This window comes from Falco rusticolus, chromosome 7 (assembly GCF_015220075.1).
Source record: "Falco rusticolus isolate bFalRus1 chromosome 7, bFalRus1.pri, whole genome shotgun sequence".
Lineage (NCBI taxonomy): Eukaryota > Metazoa > Chordata > Aves > Falconiformes > Falconidae > Falco > Falco rusticolus.
Genome location: NC_051193.1, coordinates 10,093,498 through 10,119,184, shown reverse-complemented (window position 1 = coordinate 10,119,184; position 25,687 = coordinate 10,093,498). Strand labels below are relative to the sequence as shown.

Below are 25,687 nucleotides of genomic sequence, written 5' to 3'. Positions count from 1 at the left end.
CCTCATCTTTGAGGGCTCAGGGAGCACATGGCTTGGCTGAATGACTGCACTGCCCTCAGGAAAATGAATTCACTCACTTCCTAGGGCACTCGGCGCATCTAAGGCCACCTCCAGGGGGGCAGCATGCAGGTGCCAGCTAGTCCCTGACACTGCAAGGGTTGGTTTATGCCTGTGAATGCACCTGAGATTATATACCACTGTCAGCATCAGCAGGAGCAAGTCTGTCAAGTTGCGGGGGGAGGGGGGCGATCTGTGTGTTTGTATTTCCTTTCCAGTGGCTGGGCAGTGTATCCCTTTCCCCAAAACTGTAAGTTACAGTGACTGGGTCCATCTGGCCACAGAGCAGCATCCTGCAGAGGGTCTGTGAGCATCCCACCCCGTATCCCTCTCTGCCCGGCTGCCTCAGGGAGAGCCGTGGGTTGGGAGGGCAGTGATTGTGAGGGGGTGGTCCCTGACCAGGCCTGGCATTCTGCTCATGTGCTCTTCAGATGGAAAACAGCAGATCTGGTCTCGAGAACAACATCAGAGCAATCCTTGAAAAGCAAAGTAAATATAGGTGGTGATCTTGGCGTTTTTAAGAGACACAGACTGCCTCATGGGTACAGCCTGTAGCTTCAGGAGACCAACGGCTGCATGTGCTTTTCAGGCCAGTGAGACCTTTTCAGATCAATTCTTGGCGTCCTCTGGGTGATGTGTCCTACCCTTTCACCCAGCAAGACCTGCACTCGGCGCTCAGCAAGTAGAGAGCAGCATTTCCAAGAGGACAGGTCTGCTGTAAGCCCATACTGCCTGCTCCTGTCCTGGCTTGGGGGATTGCCATTTTCTGACGTTAGGGGCCAAGCCACTTCACCCCCAGCGTCCCAGCTGTCAAACTATAAAATGCGTGTAACACAAAAGCGAGTTGTGAAAACTTAATTAGTAAGTGTTAATAATTTGAACCCCTCAGATAAAAATTGTGGCACTCTGAACTCTCTTTCCAAGGAATTCAGATGGATAAATTCTGCTTAACAGTCCCCCAAAGGATTATTATCTCTTTTTTATATCTCTTCCTTATGTGAAGAAGGGAGAAGAGGTGAACTTGGGTTGCCTAAGGTGAGGAAGAGGCAGAGGTTTTGTTCCACCAGGAATGGGCTCTACAAATGTGGCTAAATGGGTGGTTGGTTACAGCTGCAATTTCTAGCTAGTTCATGCTTCTTGTGCCCACTTCCAATGTGTATTGTCTGTCACAGATGCTGGGGGGAAGCAGGACTTGGAGGTGGGTATCATAAAATATCCATGGAAAACACATTTTTTAATTTGTAAGGCTGAGAATATGGATGCATAAAGCCTGCTCTTAGAGATCCGCTCGCCCAAAGAGGCTGTGTGACCTACTTGTTCAGTCAAAGCAGCTTTGATTTCACATATCGAAATTGCTCGAAGCAAGACCGAACCGTACCTAGCAACAATTAAGAGAATCATTTAAGAAGTGGGAAACGATGAAAAGGGAAACAAAAACCCTAAACAGCCCATTCATAGTGAGTGAATAAAAAAAGTCTTTGCATACCTGATTTGTCGGAAATTATTCATCCAAGAAAATTTGGACCTGAACCATAAGACAATTTTTCTTTTTTATCCTCTGATATATGAATCAGTGTCACTCTACATCTGAGCACAGAATGTTTTGACCTATATAATATCTTAGATAGTGGAAATGCAGCTTGAAAATCTCAAAGCAAAAATGAGAAAGGATGGCATAAGCCAGTAATATGGCATTAACACATATAGATGCAACTTATCACTGGAAAACATCCCAACAGAAGTCAAAAGAAGAGCGCTTTGTAAATAATAGGATTAGGAAGCAGGTTGGTACTTTGTGGAGCTGGCTATGCAATCAAACTGATAACAACTAGATTAATAAGGCAATTCAATCTAAACACAGTGTAGCACTAGAAAGCTTTTCAAAATCAATGCCTATCTGTGCAATTTTAATCGAGGTTGGTCTTTGCCTTTTGAAGCCAAGAGATTTGAAACTCCAGGTCAGCAAGGTATAATAAAATGGGATGACTTTTTTTTTTTGAACGTGTGCCTCTTAATTAGTGCCCTCCATTTCTTAATGTTTTCCTCTTCCCAGGTGGGGGAAGTGAAGCAGTACAGTGATGTTGGCTTGCCTGTGTTGGTAATGCCATATGGCAGACCTTGGAAACCATTGTGTTTGGCTGAACTACGGGTGTTTTGAGCAGCTGGTTTGCCTGGCTGGTACCCGCCGGTGGGATGAGCTGAGCAGGATGGCTGGGCAGAGCAGTGCACCCTATGGTGTCGTAGCCACAGCTCACGTTGTGTTTGATGTACATTTGATGTACAAAGGGAAATAGGAAAGATGTCTAGAAGTTGCAGTGTAGGACACAAAGGGCCAAAAACCTGATGGTTTGGAAGGTACAGGAGTATTTTAGGATTCACTAAACCAGCTGAGACCTTCAGCCAAGTATCATGTCCCAGCTTCAGGCAATCTCAGTGGCTGGGAGAGAGAAACCAAACCTGGTGCAGGGAGCAGTGTCTTTGCCAGCATCTCAGGTGTCCACCAAGAGCATCCTGGCTGCTGCTGGCCAGCGAAGCCATGAGCCCAGTGCCATGGAACAAGTCACGGGAAGATGGCTGGCAGAGCCCTGCTGTCTCCTCCACCGATGAGCCACCCCATCCATGTTCGCACATGACAGCAGAACACTTCCTGCTCTGTTTGCATTACAGTATTTTGAAAACCTTTGCTTTTCACAGTGTGTGAAGGGGAAAGAGTGACCCCTGGAACTGCCCTTGAGGGACTACTCAGCGGGATCGGAGCAGCCGATCTCCTTCCCCACCACCGAGTTGGAAGATGTGCTCTCAGCTTGTCTTCCTCACCTCTGGCATCTCCAGCCCCGATGCCTGCCTTGATTCCAGGAGAAGACATGCCCAGGCCTGTCACTGGGGACATGTATGGCTAGATTGGATAAATACATTTGAATAATACGTTGTGATGCTTCAGATCAGTCATGCCATAGCTGCAAAACATGGATGAGGTGGGAGCTAACAGGTCTTCTCCACTTCCTAATTTCTGTGATTATTTTTTTTTTTTCCTTTTACAAAGATTGTGAACCAGCACTTATTCAGGGAGCAGCATTTCTGTTTCTAAGCCCTTAATCCAGTCCCTATCTGTCTTATAACAAGTGTGAAGGAGTGTGAATCCCATTTGGAAGGCTCCTTCAGAGGAGATGTCTCTGAAGGAATGCGTAGTTTGCACACTAATCCAGTCTGCTCCCACACCCCGCAGTGAACCCCATTAAAGCGGAGGCTTGTTAAATGCCAGTAGGCTCTAGGAATAAGCTACTCCTGCTGTTCCCTTGATGCACCAAAAAAATGAAACATCTCACTGACTCTCAGGTTTTCCAAAGGAAAGAGGAGGGTGTCGGAGCAGGAATTGCTCTGACTTGGCTGTAGATGGTCTCTGGCAGGAGGGAGGAAAGGGACAACCGTCACAGCATTTGCAAGGGTCTGATGTTATGTGGTGCTGAGGGCTGTGCTCAGCCTAACAAAGTGATTCACATTGCATCCCACAAGTCTGAAAATCTTTTTTTGATGGCACCAAACATTCCCACACTCTATTTCTTTTTCATTTGTCTTATGCATTTGGGATTTTTTCGGGACTGGTAGAAATAATGTGCTCCTGAGATAAGTTTTCATTAAGGTATATATTTCCAGGTAACAATATTTCTGCTGGAAGAGAATTTGGTTCCCTGTGTAAGAGTGTTCATTTAGATATGTGTGCAATGGAGACAACAAAGCAGAACAGTGAGCACATGGCAGTTAAAATGTGTCTGACTAGGAGCCCAGCTCCCACTTAGCATCACGAAGTGCTCAACTCATTCTTTGTGACCCCTTTGAAATTAGCATGCTAAAGCAAGAAGGGGCTCTGCAGCCAGCTAGATGCAGACCAATACTTATATGTATTTATATTTAAGTGAGGGTGCACAGGTGGTATGAGTGGTGTTGGTTTCTGAGAGGGCTTGGTCCCACCTGTTCTTCATTGCAGCATCATATAGGTGCTGGGAATTCTGGCTGTCTGTTCCCACAGGTCTTACTCAGGCAGGTCTGGCACCCGTCCTTGCGCAGTGGTGTCAGGCCATGGGAGTGACAAGGCTGTCACTTTGGGTCTCAGCTCCAGCATGTGAACGGCTGTGGTGAGTTGGCCACATAGCTTCAGCCAGGTTACACCGAAGGTGGGGATAAGGGGCTTCAGGGCACTCATGGGATCAGAGGGGGCTGGAAGGGAGCCCTGGGTCTGTTGTGGGTCACTGGGAGCTGGGAGGAGGTGCACTGTGAGGATGAGGTCTCCGCAAGTCAGGTCTCTTCACCAGGAGGCTGGGGGCTTGGTGTGCATAAAATGGAGATGCTGGGTGGTCTCAGCTGGAAGCCCGAGATGAAGACAGTGGTGAGAATCCTGTCCAGATCATTCAGCTCCGTCTCCACCTGAAAAGGACAAGGAAAGTCCCCTGGGAACCTGGAGACAGAGGAGACCTTCTCTATGCACTGCTAACACCCGACTCCCTAAAAAAAAAAAAAAAAAGGTAGAGATGTATTTAATGCAACCTGTAGGCTGCATGCTGCTTTGACGACAGAGACCAGATGTCTTTGATAGCTGGTTAGATCGCGCAGGTATTATTAATTGGGTTGGTTAGGAGCTTTTTTGCCAGAATGATTTTACGGTCGCGGTAGGGCAGCAATGACGGTGGATGTGAAAAAACCTTCAGAGGCATCAGGGCGTCTCTCTTCTGGATGGGGTGGGATGCAAGCGGCGCACTAGCGTCTCCGTTCAGAGCCCTCCAGAGCAGGATCTCTTGACTGTTGGACAATGCTTGGCAAAGAGGAGCTGGGTTTATAAATAATGCATTTCCTTTGTCTTGCAGGAGTTCTGGAGGCAGAGGTACAATCAGATCAGCTGTGAACAGCTTACATAGCAAATCTAATAGGTTTGTAAATTAGATTTTGTGTTCATTTGTTTTTGCTGTAAGGCAGCTATTAATCTGCTTCTCCTCTTCGCTGGATAGTGCTGTTCTTATTTAGCAAATGTATCTGTTTCTTTTCACTTCTGCTTTGCATTTTCTTAATCGTTTCTCCCCCTCCTTCTCCCAGCTCAGCGCAATAATCATTTGCAAATAACCAAGGATCTGCAAGTTGTGGTGATTGAGAGAATGAGGAGAGAGTTACTTATTGTGAAAATAAGTCAGTGATAGAGTTGCCGGTTTTGTAGCTTTACTAAGTGCTATTAGAAGGGAGATCGCTGTCTTTGACATCAGAAGTTCATTCAGTTTTATCATAATGCACTTCAGCAACATCTCTCTATCGCAGAGTCATTTTGTAGCATCGCATCTTCATTCAGTGTCTCTCTGTGTCATTTTTACAGTGATTTCATGTCAGCCCAGCATTAGAAAGTGACACAGTTGCAAAGCTCAGTGACACCATGTGAGAAGGAAAGTGACATCATTCTGTGGTGATGTCACCACCCATGATCAAAACACAGAAAATGGAGAAAATGAAAAAAATCGTAGTTGTTCCCAAGAATTCTTTACCCTGCTTCCTTTATGGTTTTTGACACCCTGTAAGTAAGTTTTGCAAGACACGAGGCAATATGGCAAAACGCAAGATACAAACAAATCCAACAGCCTCGACTGGCAGCCGCTGGAGGGGTACTGTACAAACACACACAAGGACACTGGCAGCCAGCATTTATAAACACGTTTCTTTGCCTTTCTGAAACGTTACGTGGTGTGAGCCACAGCGTGTCCTCGGGAGCTCTTTCCCTGGGCTGGAGATGTGCTCCCGGGAGCTGGATGTTGTCCATGAGCCTGGGCTGCCAGCTCTGCCCCACCTCTCACTATTCGCTCTCCTTGGGGGTTTACATGCTTTTTATAAATGTATTTATTTACAGACCATTGCCCGGCTGGAGAAAGGCCTTTGCACTGGAGAGGGAGATTCCCTTTAGCTGATAAGCAAGTGCTTTGGCTATGTATTTTTCAGAGCGCTCTGAAGTGTGAAGGTTTTTTCGGGGCTGCAGATACATGCACAGCTTCTTGATGAGATGCACGAGTATCCTCTTTGGAGGGCAGCTGGCTGGAGTCAAATATTCAGAGGCTCCCTTAATTCTTGCCATTTGATATAAATGGCATTGAAGTGCTGGGGCTGATTCGCTGCTTAGGGCAGGGATTAAAAACTGGGGTCTCCCAGTGAGCATCTCCAAACCACAGCATCTAGCTGTTGCCCATCCCCCTGCTCATTTCTGGGTGTGAAGCAAGCAACACAGATGCTGAAACCCTCGTGCTCTCTTCTATCGGGGGAGAAAGTTGCCAGCGAACCAGCCTCCCCCTGTTGGGTACAGGATGCTCGTAGCCCAGTCTCACAAGCAGCTCCCAGCAGCTCAGCTAAATTAATTTCTCCTTTGGGTGAAGTGAAGGTTGCACTTCTCCGGCGAGGATTTTAACCCTCTCCAGGGGCTGTGCTGGCTCCACTTTGGGATGCTCACGTGTGACCACGAGGCGACTGGGCAGCAACCTCAGCTGCCCATGTAGGAAATGTGTTGGTGAATTTTGGGGGTTCCCTGGGGCTCTGGGCTGTCTTGTCTGCACGTGTCCTGTCTCTGCAGAACCTGCCTGTGTTTTTGTGTGCATGCCTTTCTACAGCTAGATGTGTAAGACTGTGTTTTCTGTAGAGCTGTGCCTGGCTGCAAGTCTGTGTTCATGTAAGCGAGCAGGTATTTAAGGATTTGTGTCTGTCTGCTTGAGTGTAGCAGAATACAAACAGCTTTCAGTTCTTGTTTAGCTAATAACTACAATTTTGCTTTTCTGATGAAGTTTGAATTCCAGCAGCCAGAGCTGAAGACAGTGATTAGAAGTGCCATTGGGATGCTAACGGATCCTGTCTCTCCCTCTCCCTGTCTGTCTTTTCTCTAGAGCTGAAGTAGTAATAAATGACTCTTCGTCTCCAGCTGTTGTTGACAGAAGTAATGAAAGCATTAAGCACAACATTAAACCAGCCTCATCCAAATGGAGACACAACCAGACACTCTCTTTGAAGATCAGGTACTGGTAATTACCTATAGGACAAGAGACAGATTTGGTCCTCTACAGTGCAAGCTGGCAAATTGCCTCTGTATATCATCTAAAGAAGTTGAGGAAGAAATAAAAAGCTTATCTCCCGCTGAGTTAGGCTTCATATCTGTAAGCGATCACTTGGAAATGAATTCCCACTGAACCAGCTGGCCTTGCAGTGACGAAAGAAGGAGCACTTGAGCTCCCGTTTTCCAGGCCAAGTGGAATTAATGTGTGCTTGGTGATGGGTCACGGAGGGGAGGAGACGACCCTCTTCGCAAGGTAAATGCAGGGAGGGACCCCCCCACTAATGGTGGACTGACTGCACTAGCCTGCCCCAGGAAGGGCTGGGTGGAGAAGGAGCAGGCAGTAAGATGGAAATATCTGTTTGCGAGGTGTTCCTGGAGAGCGTCAGTCAGATGGACTGGCCACAGAGCGAGGGCAGCTGGGAGGCAAGAGTTCATCCTATGTATGACCCAGGTTATCTCTGCACCTCACCTGATGGGGCTGTTTCTTCCCTGTCCTCAGGAAACAGATCTTGAAGTTCCTGGATGCAGAGAAGGACATTTCAGTGCTGAAGGGGACACTGAAGCCAGGGGACGTCATCCACTACGTCTTTGACAGGGACAGCACCATGAATGTCTCGCAGAACCTGTACGAGCTGCTGCCCCGCACCTCGCCCCTCAAGGGCAAGCAGTTCCCCACCTGCGCCATCGTGGGCAACTCGGGGGTCCTGCTCAGCAGCGGCTGCGGCCCCGAGATCGATGCGCACAGCTTCGTGATAAGGTAGTGGACTGCGCCCCGCTGTGTGGTGGGGCTGAGGGGGTTTCGGGGGGTCTTGGAAAGTGGAAAGGGGCTGGAGTCCTGACTGCATGGTGCAGCGCAGCCTTGCAGCTCCGTGTGCACGTGTAGAGTTCACCGCTGCAAACACCCTGCTGCAAACCCTTCACCACCAACTGCTTCCCCAGTGTTCTTGCAAATTCACCCTGTGTCTTCTCATGTTAATGCCCCCAGGGCACTATTAATCCCCAGCACCCCCAGTTCCAAGCACTCCCTCCTCTTTTCCCACATGCATGCCCTCTTGCAAACAAACCCTGCCCTGGACTTTCCGGGTGGAGGCAAGCTTGATTCTTCCCCAAATCACTTCTGCCCTCGAGCGCCAGGTGTGCCGCACGATGCCCTGGCACCACACTTGTGCACATCCAGGTCTGATGCTCCCCTGTGACCGCTCCATCCCCAGCACTGATGTCCCCACAGATGCACTGCCCCATGGACCTGCACCAACAGACCCTGACCCCCACTGGGACACACACCGAATTCGCTAGAGATGGTGCTTGAAGTGGAGAGGAGGAGTACGCACGCCTGCCCTCCCGTCCCCAACACCCATGTACATCTGTTAGCTGAGGGGCTGTAGGAGTCCGTTGATGATTTATGTATGTGCAGACATTTGCTTTCTGGTGAGTCTATTATGAAGACAGCCCAATCCATCACCAGCTCGCAGAGGCAGTCTCTGGCATGACGTGGGAGCGAGGATAATGTCACCTCTGCCCCCCGCTCAAACCTGGCTGCTCGCAGCTCCGTCCTGTCCACGGGGGACGGGGTGTTACCGTTCTTATCCTGAAGTGTCACCAGAGTGAGCAAAGGGAAAGATTGCTTATTGCAGTTCTGGCAAAGTTTAGGGAGGGGCTTTCACGTCAGGCAGCGAAGTTGCAGGAGGAAAGCTTTTCTGGGTGTAAGGATTGGGATTTTGAGCAACTTCTCTCCAGCCAGGCATGCTAGCGCGGGTCTGGCACAGACATACTCTTCCCACCGTCAGTTATCTGAGCCAACACTTGAACCTGCATCTTCCCGGGGAAGGTTTGCTCCATCCAGGCACCCTTTTCAGCAGGTTTGGCAGTGACCAGTGGTGGGCTTTGTGTCCAGGATACAGCTTCTCTCTTCAGATCCAGTGTTTATTTTCAGTGATTTAACTCCTGCAATGAGCGGATCAGAAGGGCCCCACGTGCCAGTAACTGGATTTTCTTTACACCATTCCCTTAGTTTCCCCATCTGTAAAGCAGGGAAAACAGCAGTAATGGCTGATTATCAAGGCAGATGGTTAGGATGCAATTCCTGCTCGTTAAGTACTGTAACTTCGCTGTAAAACGCCGCAGGAGAGCACGCAGTGTGCGAACACACGGGAACCCTCTGGTTTGCACCATGCTAGGGGAGCATCTCTCTGCACCCCTCTGTCAGCTGGTCCTCGGTGCCATTTACCCAGGGCCACATGCATGGCACAGCCACGGCTTAATAGCCGGAGATCCCCCCTCAAGGAGCTGTAGGAAACCATAGTATAACGGGGGTGATTTGTTGGCCATTTATCCCGCAGCCCCTCAGCCCTGGTGTGACACAGGAGCTCGTGGCACGGGAGCTGCTGGGGGGGGAGCGTGCCCATATCCGCGTGCACAGCCTGAGAGGAGGCACCAATTGATACTACAGAAAGAGATGTTTCTTGAAGGTCACAGCCTCCAGTCAGCCAAACCCTGTGGAGACCATGTCCTGGCATCCCCTTCCCACTGGTGTTATTATCGCTGCTGGTGCCACCAGGTCTGCTCTTAGCAGAGACTCACCAGGAGGAGAAAAGGGACTTGGGATAATATTACCCCAGCAGGGCTAGAATGAAGAAGCGAGCGCCTTCCTTGCGTGGGAAAGGCCCTTTCATTTCAAATCTGCCGTGGCAGCAAAGACGGGAGGTTTGTTGCTACGTGTTATTTTTGAACCGCACCAGAAGAGATACCGATCCTACAAACCCACCCACCAGACACCAAAGTTATGTCTGTTATTAGCATTGCCGCAGAGGAATGTGCATGCACATGTCGTCACGCTGAGGAGCGATGACCCGATATTAAGATGGCTCAGCCAGGTCAGAGCCCCTCGAATTTATTGCAGAGACTGATGCTCGCTGCTGCTCCTCCTCCTCCCAAAAGCAAGGGCGAACGGGCACATCTGTCACTCGCCCTGGCTTTTGGCATCACACACCCCTCGTGTTTGTCACTGCCCTCTCCAGCGTCCCTTGTAAAGGGCTGTTCAGTGTTTCCCCTCGCAGGTGCAACCTGGCCCCGGTCCAGGAGTACTCACAGGACGTGGGCATGAAGACGGACCTGGTGACTATGAACCCCTCGGTCATCCAACGGGCCTTTGAGGACCTGGTGAACGAGACTTGGAGGGAGAAGCTGCTGCAGCGCCTCCACAGCCTCAACGGCAGCATCCTCTGGATCCCAGCGTTCATGGCCAAGGGGGGCAAGGAGCGAGTGGAGTGGGTGAACGAGCTCATCCTGAAGCATCACATCAACGTCAGGACTGCCTACCCCTCGCTGCGCCTGCTGCACGCTGTCCGAGGGTGAGAGTGTTTCTGGTGTGCTCGGAGCCAGGATTTTGTGAGCTTCCTGAGCTGGAGCGTGATCGATGGGTTTGTGCTGGAGGCAAACGGTGCGAGCTGTTTCTTTCTGCAGACCATGAGAATGACTCCACAGGTGGTGGCTGGTCCCTAGACAAGAAATGGAGACCACCTTGCCAGCAGGGACTCCCCACTCTGCTCTTTGAGTGTGTGAGGGCTTTTAGCTGTGCAATATAGCGAGCCTAAGCCTTCCAGTGCTTTCCAGGGTCTCAGCCTGGGTGTCATCACCATGATAATTCCCCAAGCTATGGTTAGAGCTTTCCTTGGAGAAGTGCGTGTGTGCTGAGCTAGCAATGAGGTTTGTCACCGTGTGACTGAGTGACACATGCAAGTCTCACATGGCTCCTTCAGGTCAGGGAGCTCTTGGCAGCCTGGACAGGCTCAGCAGTGGCAGAGGCCCAAGAACTGTTCATGAATAGCCTGTACTCTCCTGTAACGGTGCTAATTGCACTGCTTATCTTAAATGACCAGCCAAGGCAGAGAGGTGACTGACGTGGTCTGGTCCTGCTGATCAGGTAAAGAGGGCCAGGTGGTGGTGAGCAGACTTGCTGGGAGGAAAGGAAGGGGGCTTTCTGCTCTCTCCTTGCAACTTCAGGTGTGTGGGAGACACAGGTGTGGTGGGGACGGGAAGGTTATAAAAGAAAGGGAGCCCGAGGGGTGAGACTTGCCTGTGAATGGCTTGGGGGTGGGGTAAGCTTTGCTTCATTTCGCTAGGGAGTCATGACTCGTTAGGCATTTAAGGAGTCTAGGCCAGTGGTGGCTTATGCTGGAGGTGGCTTAGTGGCAGTAGTTGCCCTCTGTGATCTTGGCTAGACCCTGTTGATCTCCTGGGATGGGAATTCAGTCATGTAGGTGGTGCTTCTGCCTCTAAGCCTCAGCATTAATGTTTTATGCTTGCTTTGAGCACTTCCCCTGCACACCTCCAGGCTGAGTTCTTCTGGTCCATGCTGGGTTGCTCTGTCCCAGCTCAGGTTGCGTGTTGGTCCAGGGGTGGACACGGGACAGGTTTTGGGGTCATTTCGTGCAGGAGCAAGCCTAAGGGGGTGCTTTGGGGAGAGGGGTGCGAAGGGCAGCTCCGCAGGCGGCTGGTGGGAGTGGAGGCTCTCGTGCCGTGGTGCATCGCAGGCAGCAATAATGGGCAAAAAGAACCATGTCTGCCCCAGGTGCCTGTGTTTGAGCCTTCTCTGGGCCAGAGAGGCATCCTACTGAAAATGCTGGCTTTGAGGTAAAGAGACAGAAGGAAGTGATACCATAACTCGCAGAAAGGGAGGAGAGGAAAGAAAAAAAAATTCCCACAACCCAAATTCTGAGCTATTTCTAGCTGTAATTGACTTACTTTCATCTGTCAAAATAGAATTAAGCTCCTGTAATAAGCCCTTTAAATCAACAGGCTGCTAATCCTGTGCTGGCAACCATTCCCAGTGCCAGAAACTTCCTATAGGAAGCTTTGCAGAGGGATTGGCAAGGGCCAAGCATCACTTTCCTGTGGGAGAAGAGGAGGATGCCTCAGTAAGCTCTGCCGAGCTGAGCTTCCAACTCATGGCACCTTCCTGGCCCTCCTGTGCTGTAGCCCTGTGGCCCAGCTGGGCTGGCTGGCGCTCTAGTTGTCCCTGTGCATCCCCCACACAGCAGTGTTGGAGCTGCCACCCGTGGCTGGCAGGTCCTCCCTGGCTGGAGGGGACCCAGGGATGTTGGAACCAGCCCAGGGGTTCAGCGCTGTCTCTTGGCACATAGTGATGCACCCCTCTCCCATGGCTTGGAGTAGGGTCTTCCTTTTGCACGTGCTAGTGTTCCCGTGGGTTTTCATGGGGTCCTGTGCAAGGAACATGGCTTTGGGCTTCTGAAAACCTCCTGGGGCTCAGAGGGATGCAACCAGTCTGACCAACAAGCAAGTGCAGTGGCTGCTGTTGGTGGGTATCTGGGGTGGATATGGTACCAGCATGTGGTCAGACACTGGCTGAGCTGATGACAGGCTCCAGGTGCCCTGTCTGAGCTACGGCTGAGACCTCGATCCTGCCCTTCGGGCTTGTACTGTGCTGTGGGACAATGGAGAAAGGTGGGTCATGGCTGCGCAGAGGCGGCACCAATTCAATTATAATGGCAGAAGCCAGTGCTAGTCCTCGTTGGGGCTGCCCTCTAAGCCAAGGGAGCTGCTGCTTGACCTGCTCTCCTGCTCTCACACTTATCAGCAGGAAATCAAAATGCCTACTAATTAACAGTTAATATAATTAGAACTGCAGCCCCCTCAGAAAGCCAGAACTGATGGGAGCAATTCAACACCTACCCAGTGTGTTGTGGTCTGGCCAAGGAGCCCTGCAGAGGGACCACCCAGGGCTGAGGGACCACCCAGGGCTGGGTGACCAAGGGCTGTGCTGGGGGAAGGCTGGAGTCAATGTTAACCCTTTCCTTGGTGTAGCTTCCTCAGGTTTGGACTTGGGTGGATACAAGAGTGATTCAGGCAGTGTTGAATGAACTGGTCACAGCTGGTGGGGGGTGGGTGTGCTGATGCTCTTGGTGCTATATAGGAAACCTCTCCGGTACCTATAGGGTTGTCTTGGCCATCTGCTCAGGGTAATCAATATGCTGTAGTTTGGGATGAAGAAGGATTCCTTCCTCAGGTCAAACTGACCAGCATCACTAGGCATTTACTTACTCATCCTCTGTGATACTGTTGAATTCCTGTGATCATCCTATATTTTTTGCTTATGAGCTCCTTGCTGTTACAGGGATATGGTCTCCAATGACTTCCTCTGTCTCTCCAGCTCTCTCTGTAGAACATGCCAGTTCGTAGCATTATACTTTTATTTGACAGATCTGAGATTTGTGAAATGAATAATTTTTGTGGCATGTAGTATGCGGCAGAGAATTGATAATCCACAAAGCCCCACAGAGCATCCCTCTGTGCTGCGATTGCAGAGATGTCCTGTCTTCTCCTTTGCTGGATAAAGCTACCCTTTATTATCTACCCTAAGTTGATTTGGAAATCACAAAGAAACGGGGGAAGTCTTTCAGCCAAGACGCTCTTTTATATATATATATATGTATATATAGGGTTTTTTTCCCAAGGAATAGCACTTTCTACAAAGACTAACATCTCATCCAACAATTCTGCTACAAAAGCTTTGCCTTTTCTTCCCTTACTACCAGCAAAATACATTTGTGAGTTCTTGACTCCTCCTTGAACTGCAGTATTTATTGTCCTGCTCTGCTTTCCCCCGGACTAGAATGCATTTCAGTGGCAATTGAGCATTTTTTTCCTATAATTTTCAGTGCATTTGGGGCATTTGTAGAGTGTGTGTTGCTGTGATAAGTAAAAAGCATTTGGGTTTGTTGTCTTTAACAGCATCATTTGAGACATCACCTTCCTAGCTCTGAGGGTGCCTTAAATGTTTGCTGATAGCTTTTTGTGTTGATGATTCTGGATAATCTGTGCAATAGGACGGAGGCTCTTCTTACATGGTTAAACTCGCCATCTTCACGCCAGGAGGGAAGAGAACCATCAGCATCAGAACACTGATACAAGGAGAATTCTGGAGGCGCTCAGAAGGAAGCCGAGTCGCTACCTAAGGCTGAAGAGGAAAGCTGTGCCGTGGCAGGGAGCCAGCTTGTGGGGATGGGGACGGTGCCATGTGTTTCAGGGGTGCGTGACTCACTTTGGAGCAATTCTATGAAATGTCTCCTGAGCAATTCATCTGGCACAGTGCTTGTCTCCTGGCTGGGAAGCAAGCAAGCCCCTTATAAGTCATCTGTTAGTGTCTCCAAAAAGCCTTGTAATCTCTATTGCCAAGCTGCTTTTGTTACAGAAATAACATGAAATTTAGGAAGCAGGGGGAAATAATTGTGTCTGGAGGTTTGACTATCACTCCTTGCAGAGAATTCATGGACACGTTTCAGTTTGTCTTGTCTAATCTAGTCTAGCATTTTCACTGTGTCCATCATGAGGGTCTCTTGGCAGTAAGCAATTCTAATCCCATCAGATTTTGTTAAGAGCTTCTTGAAAGAAAAAAAAAATCAATAAATCTTCCAGCTCCTTGGCTAAGTCTCCTGTTAGGTTTAACATCCAAATAGCTGTGACAGTTTGCACGCGCTTTTCACGACGGTGATTGCCTTGCTCTGGGTCCATAGCTTGTGTAGTGCTGCTCTGCCACATCTCCCCTGGAGTGCAGCCTGGTGGGGCACAAGGTGGATTCATCTTTGCCTCAGATGTCTCCCTGGGTCCTCACACCCAAACAACATCAAAGCCTTTGATTTGTCAGGGCAGTGCTGCTCAGCCACTGCCTTTCCCATCCGCCAGCCATGGGGGAAACCCTCCCCTGGTCCCTCCTCGTCTCGTGTCCCGCTCACACTGCATCCTTCCCCGCAGCCTTCACCTTGCTTGTAGCCACACAGAGCGCATGTGTGCAGACTGTTCTCCTAACCTGTTGCTTTGGTTGTATCACCCCACCTTTTTGCATCCCTCCACAGGCTCCCCTTTTAACACATCAAAGCTAATCTGCTGCTTTCGCTTTACACAGCTCTCCCAGCTCATCTTTTCTCGCTCTCTGTCTCAAGACCGTTCTGCTGTTGATTAGCCAGCATCACCCACTTACGGGGTTTCTAAATCAGCTACTCCATGCTTTCTCTCTTACGGTATTTTACACCTACAGGGGCTTCTCTGAAATATCTGCCCTGGGGACTCGTGCCTTAAAGCCCTTCCTCTCTGGTCCCAAAGGCGGTTTAAGGACAGTGGTCCTGCACTCAGCTGAGGGGTGTAGGGGGAGAAAATAGCCAGTCACAGGCATGTGGCTGGGGTAGGATGTGAGGGACTGCTAACGCCCTGTAAAGCCATGTGTGGGTTAGATCAGTGGATATCCCACAAATAAATCCTTGTGTGAGTGATTATTCTTGCCTCTTGAGGCACATTGTACCCAAGCTGTGGTGTGTCTGCACTAGGACCCCAAGACAGTTAATTTGTTCTGGTTAATCGGGAAGAAGATTTAGTCTTGTCTTGGTCAAAAGAAGGCGAGGGGCATAGGAAGGAAAGAGGAAAGAAATAGGGTAATCTTCTTCCCGGTTACCTTCCTCCTTTTCTGTCTGTTTGGAAATGCATTAACTTGTGGGTGTTTGAAAGGGCATTGCAGAACTCAAGACCTGGAGGAGAAAAGAGCTATTTAGCTGTGTCTCAGGGCTGATTTTCTTGTGCCAAGTCCAAGCCACACGGTACAGTTCCAGTCTGGATATTGAAGCTTGATTTGGTGTTTAGGCTTTCCCCAGCCTGGGGATAAAGCCCAACTGTGACTCCAGATCCAGCTTCTGGAGTCAGCGTTAGCATGAATCTGGGTGGAGACCTGCCCATTCCTGCCCATCCAGCACAGATCCCATCGCTCTACCTGCTCTCTGCTGTTTTGGTGGAGGTGACAGAGGAGACTGGATACATGGACAGAAAAGGGCTGGGAGAAGCAGGGTGGGGGCTGTGGCTGCTTGGGCTCCAGCACTTCATCTCCATCCACCCAGCGTTTGGGATACATGCTATGCCCTGCCAGCACCGGTGGGTCCTGTCCTTGCCTGCACCAGTGCAAGTGCAAAGCACCATCAGGTCACTTGCTCTGATTATCTGTAGCTGGGTTTTTATGAGGATTAATGGGAGAAGAATGTGTGGCAGACTGGTAATATGCCTGACAGTCAAGGACTAGCACCTCCACAACAGCTTGTGTTTCTATCACACTTTTATGAATAAGCTGTTTTAAAAGGGTCTGAAATAGCATTATTTCAGCTATTCTGATTTGTATCACTAAGTAATGCAGCTGATACTGCTGAAACTTGATTTCTTTGACATGAGTTTTTCTATTTGTTTCATCGGGCCGATGGATTTTCTGTTCATTTTATCCTGCAGGCTAGCCCTTCCCTGAAGAGCACAAGTTACTTCAGGGTTTTCTCAGACATGCCAGGAGGTGATGGGTAGGCACAGAGCAGGGCAGTGCTCAAACGCTGCCTGCGGGGAGGAGTTTTGCAGCCAGCGTTTCAGCCCAAGCCAAGGCCAGGCTCTGCGCCCTGAATTTGGTGGTGCTGGAGGAGGATAAGCGCCGTCAGTGCGACGGGGTGCGTGCTCCAGGAGTGCCATGTGGAGGCTGCTCCCTTCCCTGACTCGGGTGGGAGCTGTGGCTTCCTAGGGGCAGTTTCAGAGCATTTTGTCTCCTGAAGAGTTCCCACCGGGTTTTACAGTCCAAATACAGCAGTCGCTGCAGCCCCCTCGCAGGAGGCACACACCGATGGGCAGCAGTGCTATGCAGTTCTGCTTAGGAGACTACTTAAGTTTCTTGGAAACATTTGGGAAAATTGATGTTGTTGAGGAGCAACCAGAACCACCTACCAGCTAGGATAGGACTCTCTGAGCTGCTATTCGTGGAGCCTCTGTCCTTGGCTAACCGTCAAGTATTAGTTCAAATAGGTGCCAGGGCTGGTGTCTAGGCTGCCTCCGTACAAAAGATGGCCTTGAAGATCTGATGGCATTCTCCATCTGTCACTATCATGATCCGAAACAAGCTGTCATGGACAATTTTTGCCTGACAGCGTCACGGTTCCTGTTCATAGCTGCATCCTGCTCAGGCACCAGCCTATCTCTATAGCTGCTTCCACCCCTGAGGGTTTATTTACGGAAATGACACAGCACCGGCTTCTGAAGGAGGTCCACGCTGTGAGAACAGCTCTGAGAAAGGAGGTACTGAGTTTCAGGACTGCTCTTTGCTCTTCTCTTTTAATTGCTGTCTCTTTCCATAAAATGTTGCAGTTAATAGTTATGGTGATTGGTGTAGCCAATTTGAAAAATAATTACTGCCTGCTTCAAGATTATCTTTCCTCCTAATTAAAATCCCGGACCTCACATATTAAAGGTGCGCTGTTGACACAGCATCCCATGTGCGCCCAGACAACCTCATTTAGATTTACAGAATTAATTAGGCTTTATTTCCATCCCCAGCTGTTCTCTCCTGCACCAGGAATGGGGCCGCTGTCTCAGTTGGCCAGCGGTGGGAGAGATAAGAGGGAGATCTTCCTGCGCAGCTCCCACACTCCCATCACAAACCAGTCATTTAACCGTATTCCCCAGACCTCACCGGAGGATTTCCTAGCTTTGTTGTCCAGGAGACAAATTGCAAGTGCTGTGGCATGGCCTGTGTTATGGTTTGGGCATTATATATTATGTATGTCATCTGTGTGGGTGGGCTGGGATGGCCTGGAGTCCATCACCCCCTCTAAAGCTGCAGCCAGCAGCAAGAATTTATGATGCGGTAGAAGCAAGGTTTGTCATCCCTTTGGTTTTCGCAATACCGTGCCTGCAATAGAGTGAAATACAGATAAGGGTGCCAGGTGTTTAATTTTCATTGTAAGAAACTGAATTGTCATTGCTCCCTACCCCGATATCACTGAGTGAGCGCTCACTAGCTGCGTGTGCTGAGGGGGACGCACCGGGCTGGTTTCGGTAGGGCAGCTTTTGGGTACCGGTTGCGCACACTCGGTCTCGGTGAGGCTGTGTGTGCGTGCTGGGTGGCAGAGGACAGCGTGCTTCTGTAGGGCGCTTTGGTGTTTGGCCCAGGTCATTTTTGTCATCATTAATATGCTTGAAATGTCGGTGGCTCTGTGAATGTCCTGTACCCATGTGCAAGGGACACGTCGTTGTGCTGTCGACGACGTTGTACGATCGTAGAGGTTTTACAGCCTCTCCACAAAACCCACAGGTTAATATTTTGGGCAGGTGAACGGTCACCGGTATCTTTCTGTGCTCCAGCTGGTAAACTGGTAAAAGGAGAGTTTTAAGGCTGAAGCAGCTGCAGGACAAACCCAGACAGTTGTCTTCCCCCAAAGCCAGCCGGTTAATGTGGCTTGACAGTTCTTCCCAGGTAGTTTCCCTCCTACATCAAGATACCCCACCTAATTCACAGTGTTAAATAGTTGTGATAATCTCCCATTTCTCTCTGCGCACCAGGGGTCTAATGTGCTTACCCATAAACTCATCAAGGAGGCTGTTTAATGGCTACCTGTGGGAGAAGATTGCCTTGACACCGCAGCGAGCTTTGCTGTGTCCCTATAGCACAATCCATATGGCTGGGCAAGCTCAGAAAATGCTGGTGCTGTGCCTCGGAGATACTGGCTTTCGCCCAGTTTCTTGCTCCTTTTTTGTGCTGGATGCCAAAATGAGCTAGGCAAGGAGGACCCCCTTCCCAAAACATCATACTTACCCTTTGCTAAAGCTGCAGGCACTGGGACCCCAACAAAACCTGCCGTGCCCTTGCTGCAGATGCCAAGGTGGTCACTCTGCTTCCAGAATTTGATTCACCAGAAAAGTCAATTTTTCTCTTATCTGACTGAGAACAAGCAAGTACTTTTTGTGCCTTGGTTGCTAAATTTTAATGGCTTTCGTGAAAAGCTAATTTGCAGGATTAAGACTCAGCTCTCCCAAGAGTTCCCGCTGTCTGAGCAGCAGGCCCTCAGGAGCCTGGCAGAAAGTGCGAATGAGGAGCAAGACACTTCCCATGGCTCCACGCGTAACAATGGGACTCGGCTCAGGATCCCAAACCTCTGGGTGAGAGCAGAGAAATGCCACGTGCTCTGCTCCGCTTCCTCATGCCTTTTATTGAAAGCGCTGCCAGGCACTCACCTGAATTCGGGCCCTTTAAAAGATCTATTAAAAATAATCCACAGGCTTGAACGGGCTGTGGCACGGTGGGATGCGCTGCCTGCGACAGCCCTGCTTGCTGTGGGGTGACATTGGCATCAGACGTGCTGGGGGAGGAGAGGGTGCAGCCGGGGGGGGCATCTTCTACCTCCCCCAAACCTTTTATCTTTCTGATTTTGCTCCTCTGGTGGTGGTTTTCTGCTGAGCAAACCAGGTAAGCTGCCTGTGCAATAAACACTGGGCACTGGAAAACAGTTCTTACGAGATGTTGATGCTGCAATAACTTTTATCGGCAGCCCAAAAATACAACTGCTGATACCATTTCTGCTCGTGCATCACTACATCTTTCCCTGTTCTTTTTGCCATCCCTCATAAAAAGTAACGCGCTTTTCAGCAGCAAGCACAGCTGACCTCCATATCACATGTTATTTATTGCAATATGCCGTATTGTGTATCTCATGGACTGATGCAGATGTTCTAGTGATGTATTTTGGTCCAAGATCACAGCAGCAATCGCTGGCCATAATGGGAACATAGCAGCGTGTTTTAGCTCTTTCAGTCTGATCACTCTTTATTCCGAAGCAAACGTTTTTACAGCCCTGTTGTGTTTACTGTCAGAGTAAAAATCTTCATTCATCAATGAAAATCATCAGCGTGTGTGTGTGAGTGTGCCTGCTTCGAGGGGTTGCTGGAGTCTACTTGACATGTGGATGGTTTGGTCTGTGATATTGATCTCCTAGGTTGATTGGAAGATAATTGTAGGCTGGAGTACTGAAGGCCACTGTTGCAAGCAATTTGTTTTTCATAAAGGATTGCCGAGGCATGAGATGCTTCAATGCCATAGCAACAAGTGTGATGTAACCGCCAGACAGAGAGCAGGAGGATGCTTATTCATGAAGCAATCCCTAGAGAGGCTTTTTCTTGGCATGGGGAACTCTTCTGCTAGTTAGAAACCTCTCACTTTGAATCACCAATATGTCTCGGTCAGAGGCAGGAGAGAGAAAATGCAAGACACGAGCTTCGTGCGCAGGGGGAATAACTCGCTTTGCTCTCCCTTTGCAGGTACTGGCTAACGAACAAGGTCCACATCAAGCGACCCACCACCGGCCTCCTCATGTACACCTTAGCCACTCGCTTCTGCAACCAGATCTTTCTCTACGGCTTCTGGCCCTTTCCCCTGGACCAGAACCAGAACCCAGTCAAGTACCACTACTATGACAGCCTGAAGTACGGCTACACCTCGCAGGCCAGCCCACACACCATGCCCTTGGAGTTCAGAGCCTTAAAGACGCTGCACCAGCAGGGAGCCTTGAAGCTGACTGTGGGGGAGTGCGATGGGGCCACGTAGGGTGGTCCCCGGCCGCGTTCCTGCACAGCCACGGGAGGAAGGGGAGGGGGCACAAAGGACAAGTGGTGCCTGGTGGGGTTGGTTGTCTTTGTTAACGCGCTGCACAGCGACACAAATATATATACGTGGTACCTATATATATTGACCTGAGTATTATAACTGTTCGGTGTTCACCAAGGAAAGGGGCAGGAGAGATGCAGGAGCATCTGGCGTGACTGGCCCGGGCAAGACCTCTTGCTGGGGGCTTGCTGGGCTTGGAAGGGCATTCACCCTACATCCAAAAGGTGTGAAGGTGGCCTTGGTTTTTGAGGGTATGTTAGGTGATGGGTAACCGTTAAGCCGTTTGTCGTGACTGGTCTGAGGTTGGTAGTTAGTTTGGCCAAGGACGCCGGTGCTGGCACTCTTCAGCGAGGCGCGTTCTTGGCCCCGTGCTCGTGGTGGGGAGGGGAAGGGGCAGGGAGCGGGGTGGGCAGGGAAGGTTTGTTGGCGGCTCTCACAGCCGAGGGAATGCCTGTGGCACCGAGCAGGACCCATCTCCAGCCCCACAGGGACCGGTGTCTGGCAGGCATGCACAGATCCATCCAAAACGTGGGCCAGCAGGCTGTGCACAGCCTTCGGAGAGGAGAGGGAGAAGCCTCCTGGGCTGCAGCTTGATCTCGAGGCGGTGGTGGGGAGCAGTGCTAAGCTGATCCTGGTGATGGAATTTGCTTGGAGATGAGATGTGAGGGCCTCCAGAGAATGGGAGCATCAGTGTTGAGCCAGGCGGATGGTGAGGAGGATGCTGAGCATGTATTTTCTCTCCCTTTTTGAAGGAACAATTTAGAAAGGAGCAAAGATGCTGGAATGTGGCAGGAGGGAGGTTTGCTGCCACAAACCTGCACCACTAGTATGAAGTGTCTTACTGTGCCACAGTCAAAGACACTCAACATCTGTCAGGGCTCATGAAAACCAGAAGTATATCTAGCTCTTAATTCCCAAATGCTACCTGCTAAGCAGCCTGCCTTCTCTCCCCCTCCAAAAATAACCGCTGAAATATTGGTGATAGGCCTGAGACCCAGCCAAGCAGAAAGACTGCAGGACTTCAAGGGACTTTGTCAAGTCTAAATAATTTATTTTCACTTTTCTCTGCAAAGAACCAGCATACAGCGCTGTATTCCTGAAGTCCTGCTCTGTCCTTTCTTTGAAGCTCCAATTAGTTCTTACTCTGAACAGTTAAATAGGATGTCAAACGGATCTTGATGGGATGCTTGCCTAGTGTTGAATGTCAAAGAAATAATCTTCCTTCCCAACCTTTTTTTTTTTTTTTTTTTTTTCCGGAGAGAACCCAAAATATAAAGACGTTTTTATAACCACATTTGCTTTTTTCTGAGTTTTGGGTTTTTTGAAGGAAGCAACCAGATTGCTCTGATTAGCCTGTCTAATTTTCTGTTTCTGCAGACTGCCCTGTCTCCTGATTAGCACTTGGTGCCAGCAGGCAGGTGAGTCAGGGGTTCAGCGAGTGCAGTTTGGGTTTAATTTGTGGGAGAGTAAATAACACGACACAGGCAAGCCTCTGACACGGGCTGCAGTGTTCTCATGGCTGGGTATTATCACCTTTGTGCCTCCTCCTACTGCTTTTTTTTTTTAAGTTAAAAAGTATACAGTTTGGGGCTGAAATACCTGACATGATCTCTAAAAACTCAGTGCTTCAAGTGGTAAAAGGAAGAGCTCACTTTCATGTTTTGGAATGTAGAAGCTACTGTACCTGTAGGAGCCTCCAGCCTGCTAATTAGTGTCAGATGAAGATGCCTAAGATTAAGGTATAAGCAACATTATAGTGGATAAATGTGGGCTAATCTGCCACCAAGGGAATGTTTCTTTCAAACTCCAGAAAATTATTTCTTTTATCTTTTGTTTGGGTTTGTTTTGTTGTTTTTTTTTTAAACCTGGCTCTCTTTTTCCTTTTTGTATTATTTTTACTTGAGTTTGGTTGCACGATAAGGCTAAACCTGGCTGGGAACCTCAGCTTAAGCTGTTGGGGTTTCCTGAGACAGAGGAGACAGAGAATAAAACTGTAAAATGGAAGTTGTCTGCAATCCCAAGGAGCTTCCCGTGATTCAGGAGTGGCTGTTAAAGCCAGGTAATTCCCTGGTTTGTCCCCAGCATGGAGGAGGGACAGAGCAGGGACGAAGCCGCAGGGACTGCTAAAGCCACCTGTTGTATTGAGGGGCCTGGGCCACGGTACTGATTGCTGTTAGCAAACCTTCTTTTTAAATAAAAATACAAGAAATGAACATGCAGGGGTTTTATTGTTGTTTTGTATTTATTTTCCTTGACTAGGAGGATGAGAAGAGGAGCAAGACCATAAAATGCCAGGCGATTACATGGGGAGACCCTGGAACCTTCTTTGCTGGTGAAGGCGAGGGGAAGGCTGGGCTGGTTTGCCCACCTGGGGTGGATGTTGGTGCTCAGCCAGGGGGACACCTGAAGCCCCCAGGGTGTCCTCACTGAGATCATTGAGCTAAATGTAACAGCAGCACCCCAGGGGTGTGTTGGGGGGTTAAAATTAGGGTGGGAGAAGGGATTTCTGGAGCTCTTGAAGCAGCTGCTGGGTCAGAGCAGAGGTGAGTTAAAGGCAGATTATTCAGGGGCATGACATTGTTGGTGATGGTTCTGTTCCCAAAACAGGCCCTGCTCACCCCTGGTTTGAAAATACACTAAACCAAGAGCAAGAAGACCCTGCAGGTATGGAAATCCATGGCTGAGCTCCCATTTCACCTCGCTGCCACGGGGGTTGGTCCCTGCTGAGTTTATACGCACAAAGCCACCTAGACATTCCCCCTTGCTTTAGTGGGCTGTGCCAAGTCCTCCAGTCTGGCTCTTCCAGCAGCTCCTCAGGTTGGAAACACGCTTTACTGTCTGTGTTTCCAGCAAACAGCTGGGACCCGGCTCCACCAAGCCCCAGCCCCTGCAGCTCAGCAAGCCGTAATGCCCACAGGCTGTTCGCGAGCAGCGGGACCGGAGTTCCAGGTCCCCCTTGTGCTGGGCACCGGGAGCAGTGATGCTTGCCGTAGGTGGGTGCTATCTGGGCTGTTTTGGGGCAGCCGCCAGCCGCCGAGCAGCTGCAGGGCTGCGGCATGGCAGCTGCAGACGCTATGGGGAGACCCGATGGCCGCACCCGGCTGCTGCTTGATGAATTTCTTCATGCCCAATTAAGGCCCTCCTGTCTTCAAGCGCGAAACAAAAAGGAGTATTGATGCTATTTGGGCAGGGGTGCGGGTGCGTGTTGCACTGTGAATGTACTTAACTGCCCTAAAGGACAGCAGCAGCTCCCTTTGATCTTCGCTCCTCCATCCCACTGCTCCCTCCGGCAGCGAGGCCAGCCCAAACTGGTGATGCTGGTGGCTTGGGGATGGGGGGCTCCCTCCCGTGGGTTAGGCACATTTGTGCTAAAAGGCCTTCAGGTGGTAAAAAGCAATCTAAACCTGTAAAATAGAGGTAAATTTGAGCCTTCACCTGGCTAAGCCCACAGTTTGGGGCTGCGTTTCCCAGCATGGCTTTTTGGGGCAACAGTCTAATGGGTGGTTCTGGCCAAACCCAACGTCCTTTTCCTCACTGTGTGCCTCTGGTGCATTTTCCTCTTACAACAGCTTGGGGATAAGGGTCTTGCCTCGCCTGCTTAGCTGTAACACGGCCAGAAGTACAGCTGCCTGACTTGCTTTTCTTTTTGCCCATGGTTCACTTGGTTACATCCCAGCCTTCAGATCTGCCACATGCTTCTTTGTGTCTCTGGGCTAGCAGCCAGCCATGAAACCTCATGGCACTCTCCGACACTGCCGAGCATTGTGGCAAGCACACGCTCACTCCTGTTTTCCTCTCCCCTTGATTACTCCAGTGATTTCGGTCCCTGATGAACGAAGCTCAAGGAGCCAACCTGTCATTACAGACCCGTCCAGGCTGAACAAGGATCCTTCAGACAAGAAGTTTAATTCAGCTCTCGCTGCACTCATTGCTCTGTGTGTGTGCTGCAGAGTGGTGCAGAGGAGGAGTGGAATAGCACAGTACTTTTGTTCTTCCTATAAAACTATATATATATACATATATATATATATATATATATAGTGATGCGGCTGTTGCTTGCCCACATCTTGCACTGCCCCCCTGGTCAAGCTGCAGTGTCCCCAGGCTCCGTGCTGCTGAGAGCCTTTATCATTTATGCCTGCGCTGCCTTATTTAATGCTAGCTTGGGTGAGTTGCAGGATCTCCTGTGAACTCCCGCACAGGACCCCAGCCGCCTCCCGTGCCCCCAGCCCCTTGCCCAGCAGGGCTGGCAGGGGCACCACTGCCCTCCCAGCTGCTGGAGCAGAGGGATGGAGCGGGGACGGAGCGGGGACGGTCCCCTTCCTCTAAAAGCTTCATCAGCCGGGGCTTGCCGCAGGGTCAGCGACCAATCCTCTGCTTCACTCACAGCCCAGATAATTAGTGAACAAAGTGCAAATAGTAATTGTGAATCAAATTACTGATTTGTTGGTGCCTTTTTCAAGCTGCCTGAAGGGGTTTTTTAGTGCTAAAAAGCAACCAGATCTCTTTTTATTTATTTTTTTGAGACACCAGTCTTGCAAACCAGAAAGAAACAATGTTTCATTTTGAAGGTGTGATGAAAATTGTTTGCATTTTTATATTGCATTTTGGATACTGCTTAGTAAAAAGTCTGAGCACTGTGGACTTCAGTCAGTCTCAAATGACATAAATGGTTTCAGTTGATACCAATATTATTTCATTTTTACTTTTGTGCAAAATAGCCTCACAAAGGTTGTACCATATACAGATCTTGATATATAAATGCCATTTTTTGACCACCACCCTTTTTAAAAATTTAAACGATCCAATTTCATGCTAGAGAGGCTTGAAACTATGGAAATTAAAGCATAACGCTTTGAGAGACCCACATGGGATGGCAGGGAAGTGGTTTGCTCCAGAGTGCCCCTCAACATCAGGAGGTAAAACCAGCTGCGTAACCATGGTCTCCAGTGTAATGCATTGTTAAACCACATATTTTTCAGCTCTTCCAGTGTTTTGATTGCTTTCCTTTTTAGGTTTCTCACATTTATGAATGGTTTATTAACAGCTATTTTCGTCTCTAAATGTTACTCTATTGCCCTTGGCACCACAGTGGAATT

At 49.6% G+C, this 25,687-nt stretch overlaps 1 protein-coding gene across 2 annotated transcripts in view; it reads left to right on the top strand.

Annotated features, from left to right (window-relative positions):
- Positions 1-22,805, top strand: part of ST8SIA2 (ST8 alpha-N-acetyl-neuraminide alpha-2,8-sialyltransferase 2) — a 33,064-nt gene extending 10,259 nt beyond the window's left edge. The window contains exons 2-6 of one of the 2 annotated variants that reach the window (XM_037395989.1): positions 4,917-4,979; positions 6,957-7,085; positions 7,623-7,880; positions 10,180-10,473; positions 20,243-22,805. In XM_037395989.1, the coding sequence (XP_037251886.1) occupies positions 4,917-4,979; positions 6,957-7,085; positions 7,623-7,880; positions 10,180-10,473; positions 20,243-20,528 (1,030 nt within the window). In that variant the 3' untranslated portion in view covers positions 20,529-22,805. Of the gene's footprint in view, positions 1-4,916; positions 4,980-6,956; positions 7,086-7,622; positions 7,881-10,164; positions 10,474-20,242 lie in introns of both variants that reach the window. The other variant, XM_037395988.1, reaches the window with a different exon arrangement.
- Positions 22,806-25,687: the final 2,882 nt, after the last annotated feature.